This window comes from Parasteatoda tepidariorum, chromosome 1, assembly GCF_982258835.1.
Source record: "Parasteatoda tepidariorum strain Cologne lab strain chromosome 1, Ptep-v5.0, whole genome shotgun sequence".
In the NCBI taxonomy this organism is placed as follows: domain Eukaryota; kingdom Metazoa; phylum Arthropoda; class Arachnida; order Araneae; family Theridiidae; genus Parasteatoda; species Parasteatoda tepidariorum.
Window position 1 is genome coordinate 34,222,774 of NC_141755.1, and position 17,901 is coordinate 34,240,674.

At 30.2% G+C, this 17,901-nt stretch overlaps 1 protein-coding gene across 1 annotated transcript; it reads right to left on the reverse strand.

Moving 5' to 3' along the window:
- Positions 1 to 6,088: 6,088 nt before the first annotated feature.
- LOC147816376 (guanine nucleotide-binding protein G(I)/G(S)/G(O) subunit gamma-12-like) lies at positions 6,089 to 10,503 on the reverse strand. Its single transcript, XM_087161636.1, has 3 exons — positions 10,298 to 10,503; positions 8,990 to 9,094; positions 6,089 to 6,972 (listed from the first exon to the last, which is right to left on the reverse strand). Coding segments are annotated over exons 1-3 (198 nt in total). The 5' UTR covers positions 10,390 to 10,503; the 3' UTR covers positions 6,089 to 6,971.
- Between the last annotated feature and the right edge of the window lie 7,398 nt (positions 10,504 to 17,901).

The following is a 17,901-nucleotide window of genomic DNA, read 5'->3' on the forward strand; positions in this document are numbered from 1 at the left end:
AAAACAATTATTAACTTATATTAAACATTTATTAACTTAAAGAACAAATTTTTAACTTGAAGGTTAAGAACAACCAACACATTCTAAATTTCAATTGAACTCATCACTTTGTTAGTTACAATAGATTTTGTACAATTAATTATTTCAATTGTATTTTTTTAAAATTAAACTAGAAGCAGCAAACTTCTATCGAATGCTAATAAAATTATAACTAAATTATTAAATCTTAACGGCTACCGTTGTTTTCGGTGTTCAGCGTAACGTTAACTTGTTGTTTCTAATGCCACTTGCCAATGACAGCAAGCCTGGCAGATGAAACCAAGTGCATTTAAGGCAGAGGGAGCGTTTCTTGTTTTTCAGTGGAGCCAAGAATACAACTTCAGCCACACATACGTCACAGTCCGTTCATAGAGTGGACACATTCATTCAACCTCAGATCGTAATTTTGATCTGATCAATCTTCAATTCAGTAATCTCAGAGGTAAGATTTGTTATGGGAACATGGAGGACTTTGTAACCGGACTGATTAAACGTGCACCAGTCACAGGGAGTCTTCGGCGGCAGGGATCGAACTCACAAGCTCTTGGACATGGTCCTAACGCCCTACCAACCAGGCTATCCCGGTCATACGTTAACTTGTTTCCACCAGTTGGAAAAAACACCATGAGTGCGGGAAACAACAAGCTGCGGGATTGAACTAGAGTTAAAATTAAACTTGGTGGAAAAGCTATTCAATTCATTCGAAAGTCATTGCAACTTTAAATGCTTTTTTTCAGTCATAATAATAAGCATGTCGGAATGTTTCTTAACCATATCTCTAGAAATATACTGAATTTCATAGTTTTTAAGACAACAGGAATTGTGTTATGATGGAGAACAGTGTGCCAGAAATTATTTAAAGCAGTGGTAGACAGTGGCGTAGTGAGCTTAACTCGCGCCCGGGGCACAATACCTTTTTAGCGCCCCCCCTACTCGAAAACCATATAATATTATACGTAAAATATACTCTCAAATCAATAAATATGTATATAATCATCTAGAATTAGTTCAAAAGATACCTATTATTTATTTTATATATTTATAAAGAAATATTTTAAAAACACGCAGTTTTAAAACAATAAAAAGTAAATATTTATTATCTCTAAGGAGATACGTATTTTTAACAATAGTATGATTATAATACATTTATAAAACTAAATACTATGTATAAATTTTCCTTACTTTTGATGAAGCAAATTTATTAATAATATCATCAAAGGTGATCATTTCAAATTTTTCTCCTTCCACACTTAAAAATGCTAGGTCACTTAGGCGATCTTGTCCCATCGTTGGTCGTAGATATGTCAAAATTAATTTTAATTTGCTGAATGAACGTTTGCAGCTAACAATTGATACTGTGATAGTCAGGAGTATTTGAAGTGCCACTCTCAGGTTTGGAAAAACATCTTCTCCATACTAGATTATAAAAGTAAGAAATTCTAATGGAGTTTTGGGTTCAATTTCTTTTCTACTGCGGAGTAACATTTTGCAGTCACATATTTCGATAAAGAGTTCTATTCCATTGATATCTGTATTATAAAATTCACTCAAATGTTTGCAATTTTTTTCAAGGTCGTTATCAACATTATCCTCGTTTAATAAATTTTCAAAGTCTAGTAGAAATCCAAATTTGAAATTAAGATCACTTTATCGTGTACATATTTCTTGTTGGAGTCGATCAAAAACGCTTTTCCTAAAGCGAGAAATTTCACTTTCTGCTGAAAGACCAACATCTCGAGCCAATTCTTCGGGCATTTTGCGTCGTCTTCTTACACGCATTGTTGTATCATTATCCCATTTTTCACAAAGAAACTTCGCTTTTTCGATTGCCTCTTCACAGAGCTTGTCTCGAATTTCGGCTAGTTCAGTCGTTAATGATTCAAGATCATGGAACGCTTCTCTAAAATTCAGTCTAGGATCTTGTAATCTTAGCTGCACACTATCATTCCTCCTTAAGATTTCATACCAGAAATGAACTGAAGTTATGAAACTAAAAGTTAGTACATTTTGCAACAGAATTGTAGCTTCACTGCTAGTGTCACTTGTAGTGGTAGTGTCCTCTGCTAATTTTTCAAATACTTCTACTATATTCTCTAGCCCAGTCATGTCAAATATACGGCCCGCGATCGCGATATGTCACAGAAAGGAGAATCGTGTTTTTTAGAGCTTTTAGACTTCACTCGATTCCTCTACGGAAGTTTTAAAATGTGCACACTACATTTACAAGTAATTTCAAGGGCAGCGCGTGCCTAGACAAGCGAGAGAGGTAGACAGTAACGACATTTCTTAGCAGCAAGCGGAATCTTCGACTGGAATATACTTAACAGCACAACTACGGATGGCGCTACTGCCATGGCTGGCAATCATTCGGGCGTTGTAACTAAATTAAAACAGAAAACATCAGAAAATTTTGTGGGATTTCCCTGTATAATTCATCAGGAATCATTGGCATCCAAGCATTTAAAAATGGACCATGTCATGCTACCTATAATTAAAAATGTAAATTTTATAAGGAGCAGAGGACTAAATCACCGACAGTTCAGGCAGTTTTTACAAGATTTGGACGAAAAAATTTTTGATGTCCCTTATTTCCCTGAAGTTCGTTGGCTCAGTCGAAGAGTAGTGGATGGAAACTTTGTTATTGTTAAAATCAACATCTACAAACCTAACGACTTGGGACATTTGTTCTCGATGAGAGATATCAGGAGTTGAATCAAACAAAAGTCTATAATATTTATTTCTTTTGATATCATTTATTAGTTGATTTCGAACTGTAGATGCCAGAAGATGAATGAATTCATTTTGAATCTGTGTTGACAAATATGAGACAGTTTTTGGATTTTCTGTGGCATGTTTAAGATGATTTGCTAGTAGCGGATCAAACTGAGCTAAGTCTAAGTAAAGATAATAGGTTTCCTACATTTGTACCATCTTGAAGTGCTAGTTTTTCAGCAAGGCCTCATTATTTGTTTTTTTCTTACCAGGAATGCCTTGAACTTGAAAGGTGAACACAGTGAAATATACACTATAATTTATGCTAACATTAAACTTATAACATTTAATATTTCATAACATTTCATTTTTATTCTAAGCAGAGCGCGATGACAAGGGCGCAAAACTGAAAAATACACACACAAAATAACTTAAACGTTAATATTTCGAGTATTTCTCGAATTTGTTGCGGACTCCCGCAACCTGTCGCAAGTTGCACGGATACGTACAGTCACAGAAAAAAGTATCCGGAAAGTAACAATTAGAGAATTATTTATTTTTTAATACAGATAATTCTCAGGCACACAACAAAGACGGCGTTTGTGTCCTTTCCTAGAAACGACAAAACGCTGTATTTGTTCTGTGCCTGAGAAGTATCTATATTAAAAAATAGACGATCCTTCAGTTGTTATTTTCGGGATATTTTTTTCAGTGACTGTACATATAAGTACATAAGAGTGTTGTTGTTATCGTTTTCAAGCGTAAGCTACATAGCGTTTATAGAAATAAAAATAATTAGTGTTCTATTCTGAAAGAAAGAATGTTTGTACTTTGTACACAGCAAATATTCATTATGACATATTATTTCATCAGACAAATCAAGAAAGGAGATAATTTATGTAACCACACAGCGTAGATGCTATAAGGAAGTGCAGACAGACACAGGTCGAGTCAGTCCTGCCAGTAGAAAAGACGTGCCATTTCCATTATGAATATATTATTACACTTTTATTTAGACTATTAGTGTTCCTTTTTATTTACGAATTAGCATTTATTATATTACACTGGCACTAAATTTAAAATATATTTTCCAGAAATCAATTATAATAAAAATTATCCTACAATTTTTTGTTTTGCGGACCATTTGGCGCCCCTTTGCGAGTAGCGCCCGGGGCATGATGACCCCCCTTGCCCACCCCTCACTACGCCACTGGTGGTAGAACCTTTTTTATTATATAGATTAATTTAAATACTTTAGGGAATTAAAATACAGGGTAATAATTATGGAGCCACAAAAAAACTTTGAAGCTGTTAACGAGATTAAGATATAGTGGCCCTTGTGTATGGTTTCCTATATCCAATATTAGCTTTTTCAGTTAGAAGAGAGGTGCATGCGACCTAATTTAAACTATAAGGATTAAAATTTAATGTAATTCAAGCATTTTCAATGAAAAAGACGTATGAAATTTGAAACTAGTATACAGTTCTGCCTACTATACATTGAATCATGTTTCTCAGGGTATAATTTTACCCTGAGAAACATATATATTAAATCATTATTGAATAATAATAAGCTTGAAAGTTTTTGAAACATGCACAGGGTAGTTATAATTAAAATTATCTTGTTTATACCAATATCGAGAATGTTTTGGTTGATGGAGGCATGTGAAATTTTGTTGTGCATTATTTGAACTAGAAAAAGAATTTTGCAAAAAAAAAAAAAAAAAAAAAAAAAAAAAAAAAAAAAAAACTCGTTCACCAAACGACAATTTGACGATAGGGAATGCAAAAAGAACATGCAAGAAATAAATAGAATAAACGCTCCATCAGCCTTGCTTTCTTAGAAGTCTTGACACAGGACTTTTAGGGAAACAAGAAAAATAATGAATCATGCAACACAGTATCAATAATTTTATTTTGATATTAAAATTTTAGAACCGACAGATTGTAAGTTTTTTTTTGCATTATTTAATAAATTAATATATTTAAAATTTTGCTCTGGCGTAGTTGGAAACAGAGACAAAAATATATATTAATTTATTAAACCAGTATAATTACATCAAAAAACAAACATGATGGCTCAGGAGATAGAGCGTTCACCTTCAATAAGGTGAACTGGGTTCGAATCCGAGCAATGGCTGGTCGATATGAATTTCGCAACCGGCTTGGGCTGACGTGAAAGGGTTAGAGTACCCTTGTCGTCAGGCTAACCATGGGTGGTTCTCTTCTCCATGGATAGCAAATTAGGGTTAGTTCCATCAAAAAGTCCTCCATGAAGACAAATTTATTCCAATACGTGATCCAGAAGTTCCCTTGTCTTCAATATGACAAGGCTATGGAGTTGAACATTAGCAGCCGTAAACCCGAAATTGGGTCGGCTGTTCAACAAAGGTTATATATAAAAAAAAACACTGCCAGTCTCATTCTGTCCTAAACATTTTTAATATGAAAATAAAATTTACACGAGATGTTCATACATTGCATGCTTCATTATTTTTTTAAAAATTTTCCAACAGGCTCAAAACCTTATTTAATCATAGCTTTCAAAACAGCTCTAAGTTATAGATTTGCTACCTCAAAGGTTCATCAAACATATTAGCTCCGTTGTGATCACAATCACGGATACTTTATTCTTAAAATGAACTATATAAATCATTGAAATATAATAATTGCTACTGTATAATTTTTCAAAAATAAACACTTGAATATTTCTGATAATGAATGAGATTTCTATTAATGAAACATTTCAATTCTGGCACATGGATAATAAAATAAATGTAACTTTTTCAAGAAAAGGGCAAGTATTAAAACTGGCTCTTAAATGCGGGAGATGAAAACCTGTTCAACTATTTCAATTTTTTAAAACATATTTTAAGGAATTTGATCGGCATTTTAATCCATATAAGTTAATTTCATAGTACAATGTTTTGCTAATTTCTTAATGTTTTTGTATTGTCTAAACAAAACTGGTACAAAATCTAGCTATAGACAGAAAAATTGTGGCCGGTTTAATAGAGTTTAGACAGTTTAACCCACTGACGGTTCTGCATGTAAAAAGTCGCATTTTAACCTGCAGTCTTCTCTGCATAGCAAAACCGGTTTTTCCATGTTAATGGATAGGGGAACTGTGTGTAGGGGAGAAACGTTCTCCCAATTTTGCCCATTTCATTAACCGCCAGTGGGTTAAGATAAGATGGAAAATGTCATGGTTTTTACAAGACAGTCTCAAAACTTTGCCAAACCTGAAATTAAATAGCATAGATTGCATTTAATGGCAAATATATATTTAACAAGGTATTGTTAATGAAATGTATAAATCAAAGAAATAAGGCAGAAATTACAATAATGGAAACATTTATTGGCAATATTTAAAGGAAAATAAATAATAAAGTTACAATACTAATTTTGAAGCAAGATAAATAGCAAAAATTTAAAAGCAAATTTAAATAAGCTACAAAATCAATGTCAGATATCATAGAAACACTCGGAAAAAATGGACAAACAGATAAATAAAATTCTACGGCAACTCTACAATTTTTTGTTGGGAAAAACCGTTTATATTCTTATAAATTTTTAAAAATGTCAAGTGAAAAACATTGATCTTGGTACACCTTATTTGCACATTTAACAACAAGTATTTGTTCTATCATTATCACGGGCAAAGAGGAATTCATGAAGGATAACATTCTGATATTGCACAGTTATACAAATTCACCATTGACATCAAAGCTGAATGATCGCATAATTCTAAAATAATGATATCCAAATTAAGTAAACAGTAAAAGTGTGTAAAAAAACATACAAATAAAATAAAAGATATATAATAAAATAATATATTAAAAAAGTAAATAGCACATCTAAAAATCTAGCAATAAACCAGAGATTCCAGTGAATAGTTTACTTAGAAAAAAAGATAAAGAAAATAATGGATTTAAGAGCCAATGCAAGAAGAATAAAAGATAAGTTTCCACATCACATGAATAAAAATGGGACTATAATTCATCAGCTACACAAATGTGGATGGAGGCAAAATTGTCTGCTAAAAAGGGCAGAATTTGCAACATGCAACTAATGATGATAGTTCATTTATATAATATGCCAATGAAAAAAAAAGAACAAAGCAGTGAACACAATTTTAGAGGGGTTGCATGTAGATCCATCAGAATACAATTCAGATTTTGTCATTACTGGGTTAACATCAACACCCTGGACTTCATATATCTGAAAATTATACAAATAATTAATTAATAGAATTATAATTAGAAATTAAAAGAAATATATTGAAATAATATTTAATATATGTCATGAATTATATATTTTATTAGTAGAGAAATTTAAAGATTTGAATTTTTTTTTTTACATGAAACAGGAGTCATCAAAGTGTACTACATTTTAATAATGGTTTTTAACATAAAACATAACATTCCCTACTAGTCTGTATGCAGACAAATAAATATAAAAATTTAATTAAGACCAATTACAAAAGAAACCACAACATAATAATAATTTGTTTTGTGGGAAAATCAGTAGATGATAACTCTAAACTCAGTTTGAGATCCACACTTAAGCACTAGACCAAGTGAAAATTTCTAAATTTTCGTGTTATTGAGTTAAGATGAAAATTTTCTAATGATTTTATCAGAGATAACAGGATTTGAGATTCATTGTTATTGAAATCTGTTAACTTTATGGGTACGTTACAAAATCTTTTTACTATTTTATTATAAATTTTTTTTTTCTTTGCAAGAAAATATGGTCCTATGGTTCGATTATCCACCTTGGACAAATTTTAATTGGGGACGGACTGATCTCGGTTAATTGAAATATTTCTATTTTAGAGGTTACATCCTTTGACCCACTGAGCGTTAGCCCACCAGTTTTTCAAATGCTATTTAATAGGAGAGTAGTGTGTAGCAGGAAAATTTCCATACAATTTGACTTCGGGGCTAAATGATTGAAAGATTAATAAATATCTTTTTGCCAAATAATAAGAATAAAGATATTTCATCTTAAAATTCTTCCTTTACATCATTTTTATGGAGGCTTAAAAAACTCCTTTAAATTCAGAATGAACTTTAAATATCAGAAGTATTCAGATGAAAGACATCTAGGTTATAATAGTTTAACGAAACAGTGTTTTGTAATAAATAAAAGTTAAAATTATGAGTTTATTACATTTTTACGATGCTAACATCAACATCTCAGAAGCATGATTAACAGAAATACTACTAATGTCTGTTAAAAGATATGAACAACTTTTTGCACAAGTCAATCATTTAACAATTTTTTATCTCGTTTCACTCTACTTTTCAACACCGAAAATCATATTTCAAAGGAGTTAAAATAAGTTGACAAAATATGGATAAAATCAGAGTTAGAAATAAGAAGGTAAAAGTTAGGCATTAATGGCACCTAGTAATTTTTACCAGTTACCAAAAAGCTGTGTTTAGGTGCAATTTTTAAACTTTAAATTATGTTTGCTTCTGTGTAGCAGCTAAAGCAGATTTTCTAATGACATATAATCAATGTTGTCAATCTCACAAAAAAATCGATATTATAGAAAAAAGAAAATCAAAACATGAAATTTTTTATTCACAGTCGTGAACAGAAATATTATTTTTAAAAATTTAGACATTTTCCTAATCACTATTTATTTAGATCCAAGGTTTCCAAAATGGGCAATATCACACCTCCTTTGAGCAGTGAAGACTTTTAGAGGGGCACTAAAGAAATCAGAAAGGTACGCAGATTTATAAGAGGTAGTTAATGAACCATAGATGAAATAAACATTAAATGTACAATATAGGTCATCGTTTTTTATCGGAAAATTATTTATGTTTCTAATTCACAATATAATATTTGTTATTAAATCAGTTGTGTTATTAAAATTGCTTGTCTTAAAGAAAAAATTATTTTTAAGGATGACAAGAAATTTCTATAATACCCCTATGAATTTTATAATTTTCCAGTTGAATAGTGTCATGATTTTGGTATGGATGTCAATTTTTTTAAATTTAATTCCCTAAATTTCTGGCTCATGCCTTCTTGAACTTAATTAAACATGCCATTTTTTTTTAAAGAGTCAACATTTTACTCAAGAATTTCAAAGTCATTTGCACATGGATTTTGAGTAAAAGAACAATGAATATAGTTTTTTTTAAATTAATTTTATATGCCTTGATTCACAATGTTATAACAAATTATGCATCTGCAGTAAACTATTTACATTTCTACTCACCATATGATGATACAGCCTTTGATGTCTCGATAAGGATTATCAGATGGGCTCATACCAGTTACTAAAACATCAGCTTTTTGATGCTCATTACAGTATTTCATAAGACTAAAAACAAAAAATATGAATTAAGTTCTAGTTAAGTGAGTAGAAAACTTTTTGCACACAATTGTAAAATTCATTTACCCTAAGAAAATTCCATGCAAAAAATAACTTTCAGTGTAATTTTTATTATTTTATTTAAGAATAATTTAAAATTTTTTGAGCTGAAATGTATATAATTTTATTGCCTCATTTTAAAGAATGCAATTTTACACAGCAAAATATTAACTTTGAGCGAAATCGGTCGACTGGTTCCTAAAAAATTTAATTTTAAGTATATGACTTTTTTTAAAATCTTGTTGCCTTCATACAATTTTTACCAATATGCTATTCTGTATCCTAAAAATAAAGATTATTTTTCGCATAACACACTTTAGTTGCCTGAAAGAGAATGGCTAAAAACAGCATTAAGTAAACAGGAAGGAAATTGTTATAAAATTAATATCACTATAAAATGGAACAAAATAGCTATCTTAAATAATATACTATTTAAATAAACAGGATTTTATTTTTTACGAAATGAGATGAGAATTTCTGGGGAGATTTCCGTATCGTGATCTGTGGCAGAATAATCGTCAAGTCTTGGAAACTACCGGGCAGTGGCCGGCGAGAAACTAAAGAAAACATCACAGAAAAGGATAGGTATAACTCGTAAAACATCTACATGCTTTCTTAAAAAAATTTGCAAGTTCAAAATCTATTTGGCATCTTGGCGATTGTAGTTGGCGAGACAGATCACAATACGGAAATATTCCTGAGTTTCTTGTCAAACTTCCCATTTTTCGAGATTATTATCTTCTTTTTCAATGTTATTTAACTTAAAGTCACTTAAATTGCTCATATCATTTCTCTTTCCTTAGACAATTAATATTAACTGTATTGAAAATTATAAATATTAGAGTCAAATATCATAATATAGCTAGGAATATAGAAATATCATAATCCTGATTATACAATATAGGTTTAAATGTTAAGAGAATGTAAATCCGGTCATTAAAAATATTCTATTGCTCCCAATCGTTTGTAGCAACACCCATTATATTTTTCGAAATAAATTCTAAACACTCGAATCAAATAGAGTAATTTCTGAAAAATGCAAAAAATAAATTATATTTTACACTATAACTTAGATAAGTACTCTGTATGATAATTAAAAAGTTATCATTCGAGGATCGATTTCTATCGCTACATCTGAGTAGTTCCACTTACTCATCGCAAGCCTGGGAAACGGGTATTCTTTGAATATTAGCCTCCTGACGTAATTGGTTAACAGTTTTCTTCATTGTTTGAATTTGGGACATTTCAAATTTAACTTGATAGTTAGTAAAAAAAAGGTTTCATCAAAAACAGGCGTAAAACTTTATAACCAGACGAGTTTCGATTATTAATTGACAACAATTAGAGTTGAGTTGTATGGAATTAATAAAAGATTCCATAAACCGTGATGGCCCGATTTCGTTTTCGATCAGTGAATCACCTTAACAACCATTCTTACTACCTGCAATTTTTTTTTTCCAAGAGAAAAATTCCATGTGAACCAGATTGGTGTAAAATATTATCCCATGAGAAACTCGCGAATCAGGATCTTGCTCGCGCACAGTGAGATTGGCTCTTTATGGAGCATTCTTACTGTATGCGATTCATATAATTTTCCGTCAATTCAATTCGAGCGAGAATGCTCCCTGAACTTTATTTCTCGTTCTTAAAAAGGATTTGATTCCACAATAGTTCCACTTGGTTCTCAGTAGACTATGGAAGTCTACCATCATTGGCAACAGACAGAGGGTGGGTGACCATTTGTATCAGCTTGAGAAGGGATGAAAGATGCGCGGTATCGGTTTTTCCCCTCCTCTAAAAATCAATGTGCAGTCCCTGACGTGTATACTTTCTTAGCTTCATTTTTGATAAGTATATAAATTCTAGGAGATTATTATGAGGCATTCTGAATATTTATGTAATGTAAGAAATTAAATATGTATAAACCATGTTAATTAATATTGAATATGCGCAATGTATTCACGCATTACATATTCTAACATACACAAAATTCAATTTTATTTTTTGCCATTTTTTAATCACATTTCTATGATAAAAAATGAAGTAATATTATAAAAGTAACTAAATTTTATCCAAAATAAGTGGGAGAATCATGTCGTAGTACATAAGTCAAACTCACAGTCTATCTTATGATTTTTTTCATCACTATTGTTATCGATTATAGTACTACAATTTCAAAAATTTTTTCACTACAAGTCAAATTCATAGACTAGCAATATAAGAAGACTGATCTCGCAATTGGTAAAATCACATTGACTTTGAAAACCTTGCTTTAAAACCAACACAACAAAATAATTCAGACAGCTGCCTGAATTACTCCCTAATTAGGGAATAATTCAGGCAGCTGTCTGAATTATTCTTGAGAACGTGACGGTTAAGTGGAAGGTAAACAACGTTAGCTAATTATACCTATATTTGGCAATAATAGTAAATAGAAAAAAATTTTTTTTCTCAATGTCATTAAATTTCGGCATTGAAGTCATCTAGAATTTCACGTTTTCCTCATATAGCAAAATCAACGACAAATGTTGACTACCCTTAACGGCGAAATTACTCTTCTTTAACAAAATTAAAAATGGAATAAATATTTACAACATAGATTATTCAGATAGCTGAATAATCTATAAGAATATAACTATACGAATGAAAGCTTTCTTTCGTAGAGTTTAACCCTAACATCTTTTTGTTTTTAACATCGCTTTTTTACATCCTTTTGTGAGTGACCTATCTGCAGGGACCTTTTTTCTTCTTCTGGTTTTGTAAGACCATTTCTTCGTCTTTTAATGCTGGTTAAAATGAAATAAAAAATTTATTCCCAAAACTTGGTTTGGAATGTTATATATTTGTTAAATCATTTAGGGTTTTGATTTTAAGTTTAAAACTTTTTTTAGCTGTTCAATTAGTGCAAATTAATTGTGTTCTTTAATATTTTGCACATCGTCCACCGATGTTTTTTCTTCTATCAAAATAAAATTATTCTCATCCAAATTTAGGTCACAGAATACTGTTTCTTCTTGGCCATTATTTTTAATTTAATCTTCCTTGTTTTTAAAGTTTAAGAAAAAAGGATTTTATGGGACATTTTTCAACTAAAGCTTGCAAAGCTGTCTAGTGTTTAATAAAATCAAATCTAGTGTTTAATAAAATGAAATTTTCGAAGTGCAAAAATTTAGTTGATGAAAAAATATTAACTGATAATTTCTAGAGCAGATATCTTATTAACTAGTCAATATACCTTAAACTAATTTACAACATTTTTCACATCATTAAATGACATGGAAAATTGATACTGTTATCCAAATTTACCTTTTGTTTAATAATTAAAATTAGATTTTTCAAGTATGCAATCAAGGAATCATCGAACTCTCTAAAATATTTTCTCCTAGAAAATCACAAATAATTAACAAAGTAGTGTTCGATTATGAGAAAATGCTAAGTGCAATTAATTGAAAAAGTTTAAAGACTAATTTGATATACATTTTATTTAGAGGAGTTCATATTTATTGTGGATTGATGAAAGTAATTTCGAATAATTCTACTTTTTTTTCTTAGTGAATATTCCGTTTCTATTTTAGAATTAAATAAAAAGTACTCATACAAATTTGCTACGTTATTCCTTTTAAGAAACTATAACAAAATATTTTTAATTTGACCCCTCCTGATTAATTCATTTGTATATATTGCCATGTTTCCAGAATGAAATGAAAGCAAATTCGTAAAATCGTGATACTGTTCCTTTTCGAAGGGAATATTCTACACCAGGAAGATTGACATCGAGAATGAGTAATTAATTTGGTTGTGCCTGAAGTATACTGCCTGAAGTATGCACGAAAGATGTCAAAGACCGCGACTTTTTTTTCTTTTACTTCACCCATGCTTTGATGAAATTGATGTAGACCTGAGGCATGCGCAAACGTGAGGAATACTTACAGATAAGAAATATCCTGTACCACCATTCTAGACAGAGGTACTTTTTTATGAATAACAAATGAACTGGGTGTACTAAAAAGTTCTGCTATTGGCAATAAATCTTCTCTCTTCAACACTTTTATTCCCCTCCGCAGAGGATCAAAATTGTGATGGAATGTCTTCGGATCATCCTCCGGGATGTTTCTCAGACCGTCGCCAATAGCCCATTGTGCAGCTCTAGTGCGACGTAAATTAACAACAACAACAACAATCAACACTTTTACAATATGAAAAATTTAAATATTCCAATATTTAAATTAAAAAATCGAACGTGCTAAAGTCTTGAATTAAAACTAGTTTAAAGAAACTTAACATAATTTTTAAAGTAAACTTTTTTTCGACATCTAATGTTGCATTAAATAGAAAGACAAACGATTAAAATTGTATAAATCGTAATTTTTATCGAAAAGCTAGACTGACTCTTCATGCTTTAATTTGTTCTTAAATTGATATTAGTATTAATCTATATTTTATACAATGTATTTTTAGCATAACCAAAACTTCATGTGTTCATAACATATCTATATTAAAATGTCAAAATTCTTGAACAGACTGCATTTAAATAAACAAAAGTTGCAAGATTGTATTCAGCATAATAAAGTTTAAAATAGTATTTTTAAAATAATGAAATACGAAAACTTCCTGTAAATCTCGAGTATAATATGAATGATGAATGTTTTAAAAATTTTGAAATTTATTTCACTGAAATGCTGCTACGAGCTGGCATTTAATGGATGCTTTCTATACATTACGGGGACATCTATCTGCAACAGGAAAATGTGCAGGTGTGGATCGGAAGTTTCGAAACGTCTGGGGGAGTGTGGGGCATGAAGTGGAGGTGGTAGACTGCCGTTCTGCTTTCTCTTCGTGTTTCACACTCATTCAGCCGTTTCGGAACTTCTCGATCTATGCGTGGAAGTTTCTGCTGTGGATTAATGTCCTCACACTGTGTCGAAAGTTTAACGTTAAATCTTAGTGATTACAGCATTTTCGAAAGTAAGATATAAATTTATAAACTTATTCATTAATACACACTACGCGGTAATTTAGCATAACAACCAAAATTATGGCAACACATAAACATGAAACTACACGCCAAGTGTAAATTTGGCTGAACTATTAAATTTGCATTCGAATAATATAGATGTATTATAGTATATTATTTAGAAAAAAATGCTTTGTATTCCAAAACTTACTTGCACATTTGCTAAAAGGTCGCTAAAATTTGTATTAAAATATGTTTATTTAAATCTGGTCTATTCCTTTGTAAAAAAGTAAAATGCAAAAGAATTTTTTTTTTCAAATTAAAACGTGAATTTTACAATTTTGATATATTTTAAGAACATTTTCTTTGAATGCTTAATTCAGTACTATTATTCATATAATTTAGTTTTCCTTCTAAAAATCAAATTTGTTGCAATTGTTTTAATAATTTTGCACATAATTTATACTAGAAAAAAAACTGTTAATACTCCATATTATTTTTAGCAGGAAATATTTAAATCTTACGGTAAAATTTTCTTTGCTGAAAAAAAAATCCAGTGTTTTAAGAAGAGGCATGACTTATTCAATCCCCAAAGCATGGCAACATGGCATAAATGTGTTAAGATAAAATAAAGCAAAGAAACTTCAATGAATATTTAACTAGATATTATCCTGTTAATGAACTCTAAAAGATTTTGATTCAAAATTAAAATACAATGATATTTAAAGTTTAAGTGAGGTTAAATTTTTGAGTGAAGAAATATTAAGTAAATGTATTTATTTGAAAGGAAATGTGTTGATTCATAGTTAAACTAAGTTATATTAATTACTAAATAATGAAACATAAAATTTGATATCGGATTATAAACTATATTATTGGGAATCATGCTTGTAACATTTTTGAATTTGAAAATTTCAGGAAGTAATCAAACATCGGAAACCATGGTTAGTCAAAAACCGCTTTATTTGCAGGTTTATTAGTCCGGTAATCGTCTTGTGAATTATCTAATTTAGTTCAGCGTATAAGATTAATTTGAAAATATATTTTGTCTGTCAAGTTAGTTCCTTGACAGCATTGTAAAGGGTATGCATAAATAAGCGTCGGAAGTAGTACTTTACATAAAACTCCTGAACTTTTTGAACTATTTGGTCCATTGACGTGGGTAGTTTCATTCAATTCACCATAAGAAATTGTACAGAAACAATGCGTCACTTCTTTACGTCAGATGCGTAATATCAAGAACATAAAATACGTATTCGTAAATAGTTTAAGTACAAATTTGTACTTAAAGCGCTTATGACTTCTAAACTATTAGTATCATAGTTTGGATAGCGATTTCATTCTTTTCAGCGAGAAAATACAACGGAAAATGTCTCGCTTCCCTGTCTGAAATAAAACCATTTCTCTCCCTTAAATCATTCCAGTTTTTTTTTAAAGGAAGCAAAAGAGTGTTTGATTTCGTTAATGAAAACGTGAAGCTTTTTTAAAAAAATTTTTTTTCGTAAATTTTTCCGAAGAAACATAATTTTTTGCTATAACTACTGTACTAATATAAAAATGTGATTAAATGTGACGTTAACTACTTTTATACCTTCCCTATCCCCTTCGCACCAACTGGCACATAAGGCCTCAAGTCTTTCCAGGCATTACTATTCTGAGCTAGTCCTGGTGCCTCCTCACATCAATTTAATTTTGTTTTCATAAATTTTGGTGCATGTTTCCTTACCAAGCAAAGTCTCCGTCTTCCTTTTTAGCATTTTTCATCGAGTGCCCTAGTAAGTGCTATGTTAGCAGGGCTAACCCGTTTTGAACTAAGAGTATGTTCCGCCTGTCTCCATCTTCTCTTCAAAATTTCCTCATAAATCTGTGATAAATTTGCCTTTGTTATATTTTTATTTAAAATAATATTATGCCAAGGAATTTTTAAAACAATTACATTTACGCTCAGGGTATTAAAATTTAAATTAATCAAATGAATAAAAAGAGAACGTTATCGAGTGCATAGAATCCGAAAAATGCCATTTCATGTTTGGGAAAGATATTAAATTTACACGTCACCGCATTCTGTGCTATAAGTCAAGTTTCATTTCTACGAAAATGTGCAAACTTTTGATTTAAATAGAAATAAAAATAAACCTATTCTTTGAAAGTGTAGAAACAGATTTAAATAAAATGAAATTTAAAATTTCTAAAAGTTTATTCGATGAGCGGGCTGACTTTTCTCGTTTATATGAAATGTAACGTATTTGAATACATAAAATTATATAGTACCACATCTAGTGCGTGGAAATTTTTATAATAATATTCCCATTCAGACAGTTTTAAGGGTTTTATTTTTTAATCCTCAACTCAACGCTGTCAGACTGAGAGACAAACGGCAGTCTTGTTTTAGGCTTAAAGATTATCCACGCAAAATATAAGTGACATGAAAGTGGATATCTCGGGGCCCCAAGGAAATATTTTCCTAGATTGATGGAGAATTAGTAAATGGAAACTTTAAATTTCCTAAATATTAATGAATTTTGCGAAATCATTGTATTGTATTGGATTAAGTTCATCTTTTAAATTTCCTATTAATATTTCTGACATATATGGATGTTTTCCGGCAAATTGACGCTCGCTTTTTAATATAAATTAAGTTCAAATTAATTCCTTGTCGTCAAAAAATATAAAACACTCTCAAAATGCCTGCTTTTTGTTAGTGGTATATTTTCTAGATTTAGCATGCATCGGACAAAAGAAATTTTTCTTCAAAATTTCCTGAAAATATTTTTTGACAAAATGAGTTTTTTGACAAATTGACGCTCATTATTTAATATAAATTAATTTTCAAATGATTTCCGTTTCATTATAATTTCGCCATTCTCAATGTGTGCTATTTTATGTTATGATATATATTTTATATATATAGCGGGCAAGACAAGTTTTTCTTTAAAATTTCCTTAGAATATTACTTGACATATGAGCAATTCTACAAATAAACGCCAATTAGGCGGTATAAAAAAAAGAAATTTTTTTTTGGGGGGGGGGGGGAGGCACACTATTTCTACATTAATTTTCTTCTTTTTTACATCCTAAAAAAGCAAGAAAAAATCGTGAACATGAAATTTCTTCTTTGTGACATACTTTAAATGACAAAATACCAATTTTAAATTTTTCCCGATTTTTTCAATTTACGAGATAAATCTGATAAATCTGAGCCATTTATTCAGATAAAACGATTTTTACATAAATATAATATTATTATAATGTCTCTTTAAAATGTATTTATAGAGATTTCTTACTGTAAGATTATATTTTAGTATGAAAAACAAAAATAAAGAAATTTAATCGAAGTTCGTAAATTGAAAAAATCGGGAAAAATTTAAAATTGGTATTTTGTCATCTAAAGTATGTCACAAAGAAAAAATTTCATGTTCACGGTTTTTTCTTGCTTTTTTAGGGTGTAAAAAAGAAGAAAATTCATGTAGAAATAGCGTGCCTCCCCCCACCCAAATTTTTTTTGGCCGCTTAATTGACGTTTATTCGTAGAATTGCTCATATATGGGTATTTTCTGATAAATTGACGCTCACATTTTAATAAAAATTAACTTTCAGATTTCCTTATTTCTAGAAATTTTGAAACATCCTCATGTGTCATGTTTTGCAGTACAGGAACGTGTGTCATGTTTTACAGTATATGGATATATTCTTTGAATTTAGATTTGAATTTTAAAAAAGATTTTCTTTAAAATGGGTATAATTAATGGGTATAATATAATGGGTATAATATAATGGGTTTAATTTCTTAATGGGTATTTTC

What these genes read in the sequence shown, in the direction of transcription:
- LOC147816376 (XM_087161636.1), bottom strand. Translation starts at nt 10,389, where the DNA reads ATGTCCCAAATTCAAACAATGAAGAAAACTGTTAACCAATTACGTCAG. An exon ending in GTTTCCCAGGCTTGCGATGA is followed by an intron (nt 9,095 to 10,297) that starts GTAAGTGGAACT and finishes TTTTGTTTTTAG; the next exon opens with TCTTATGAAATACTGTAATG.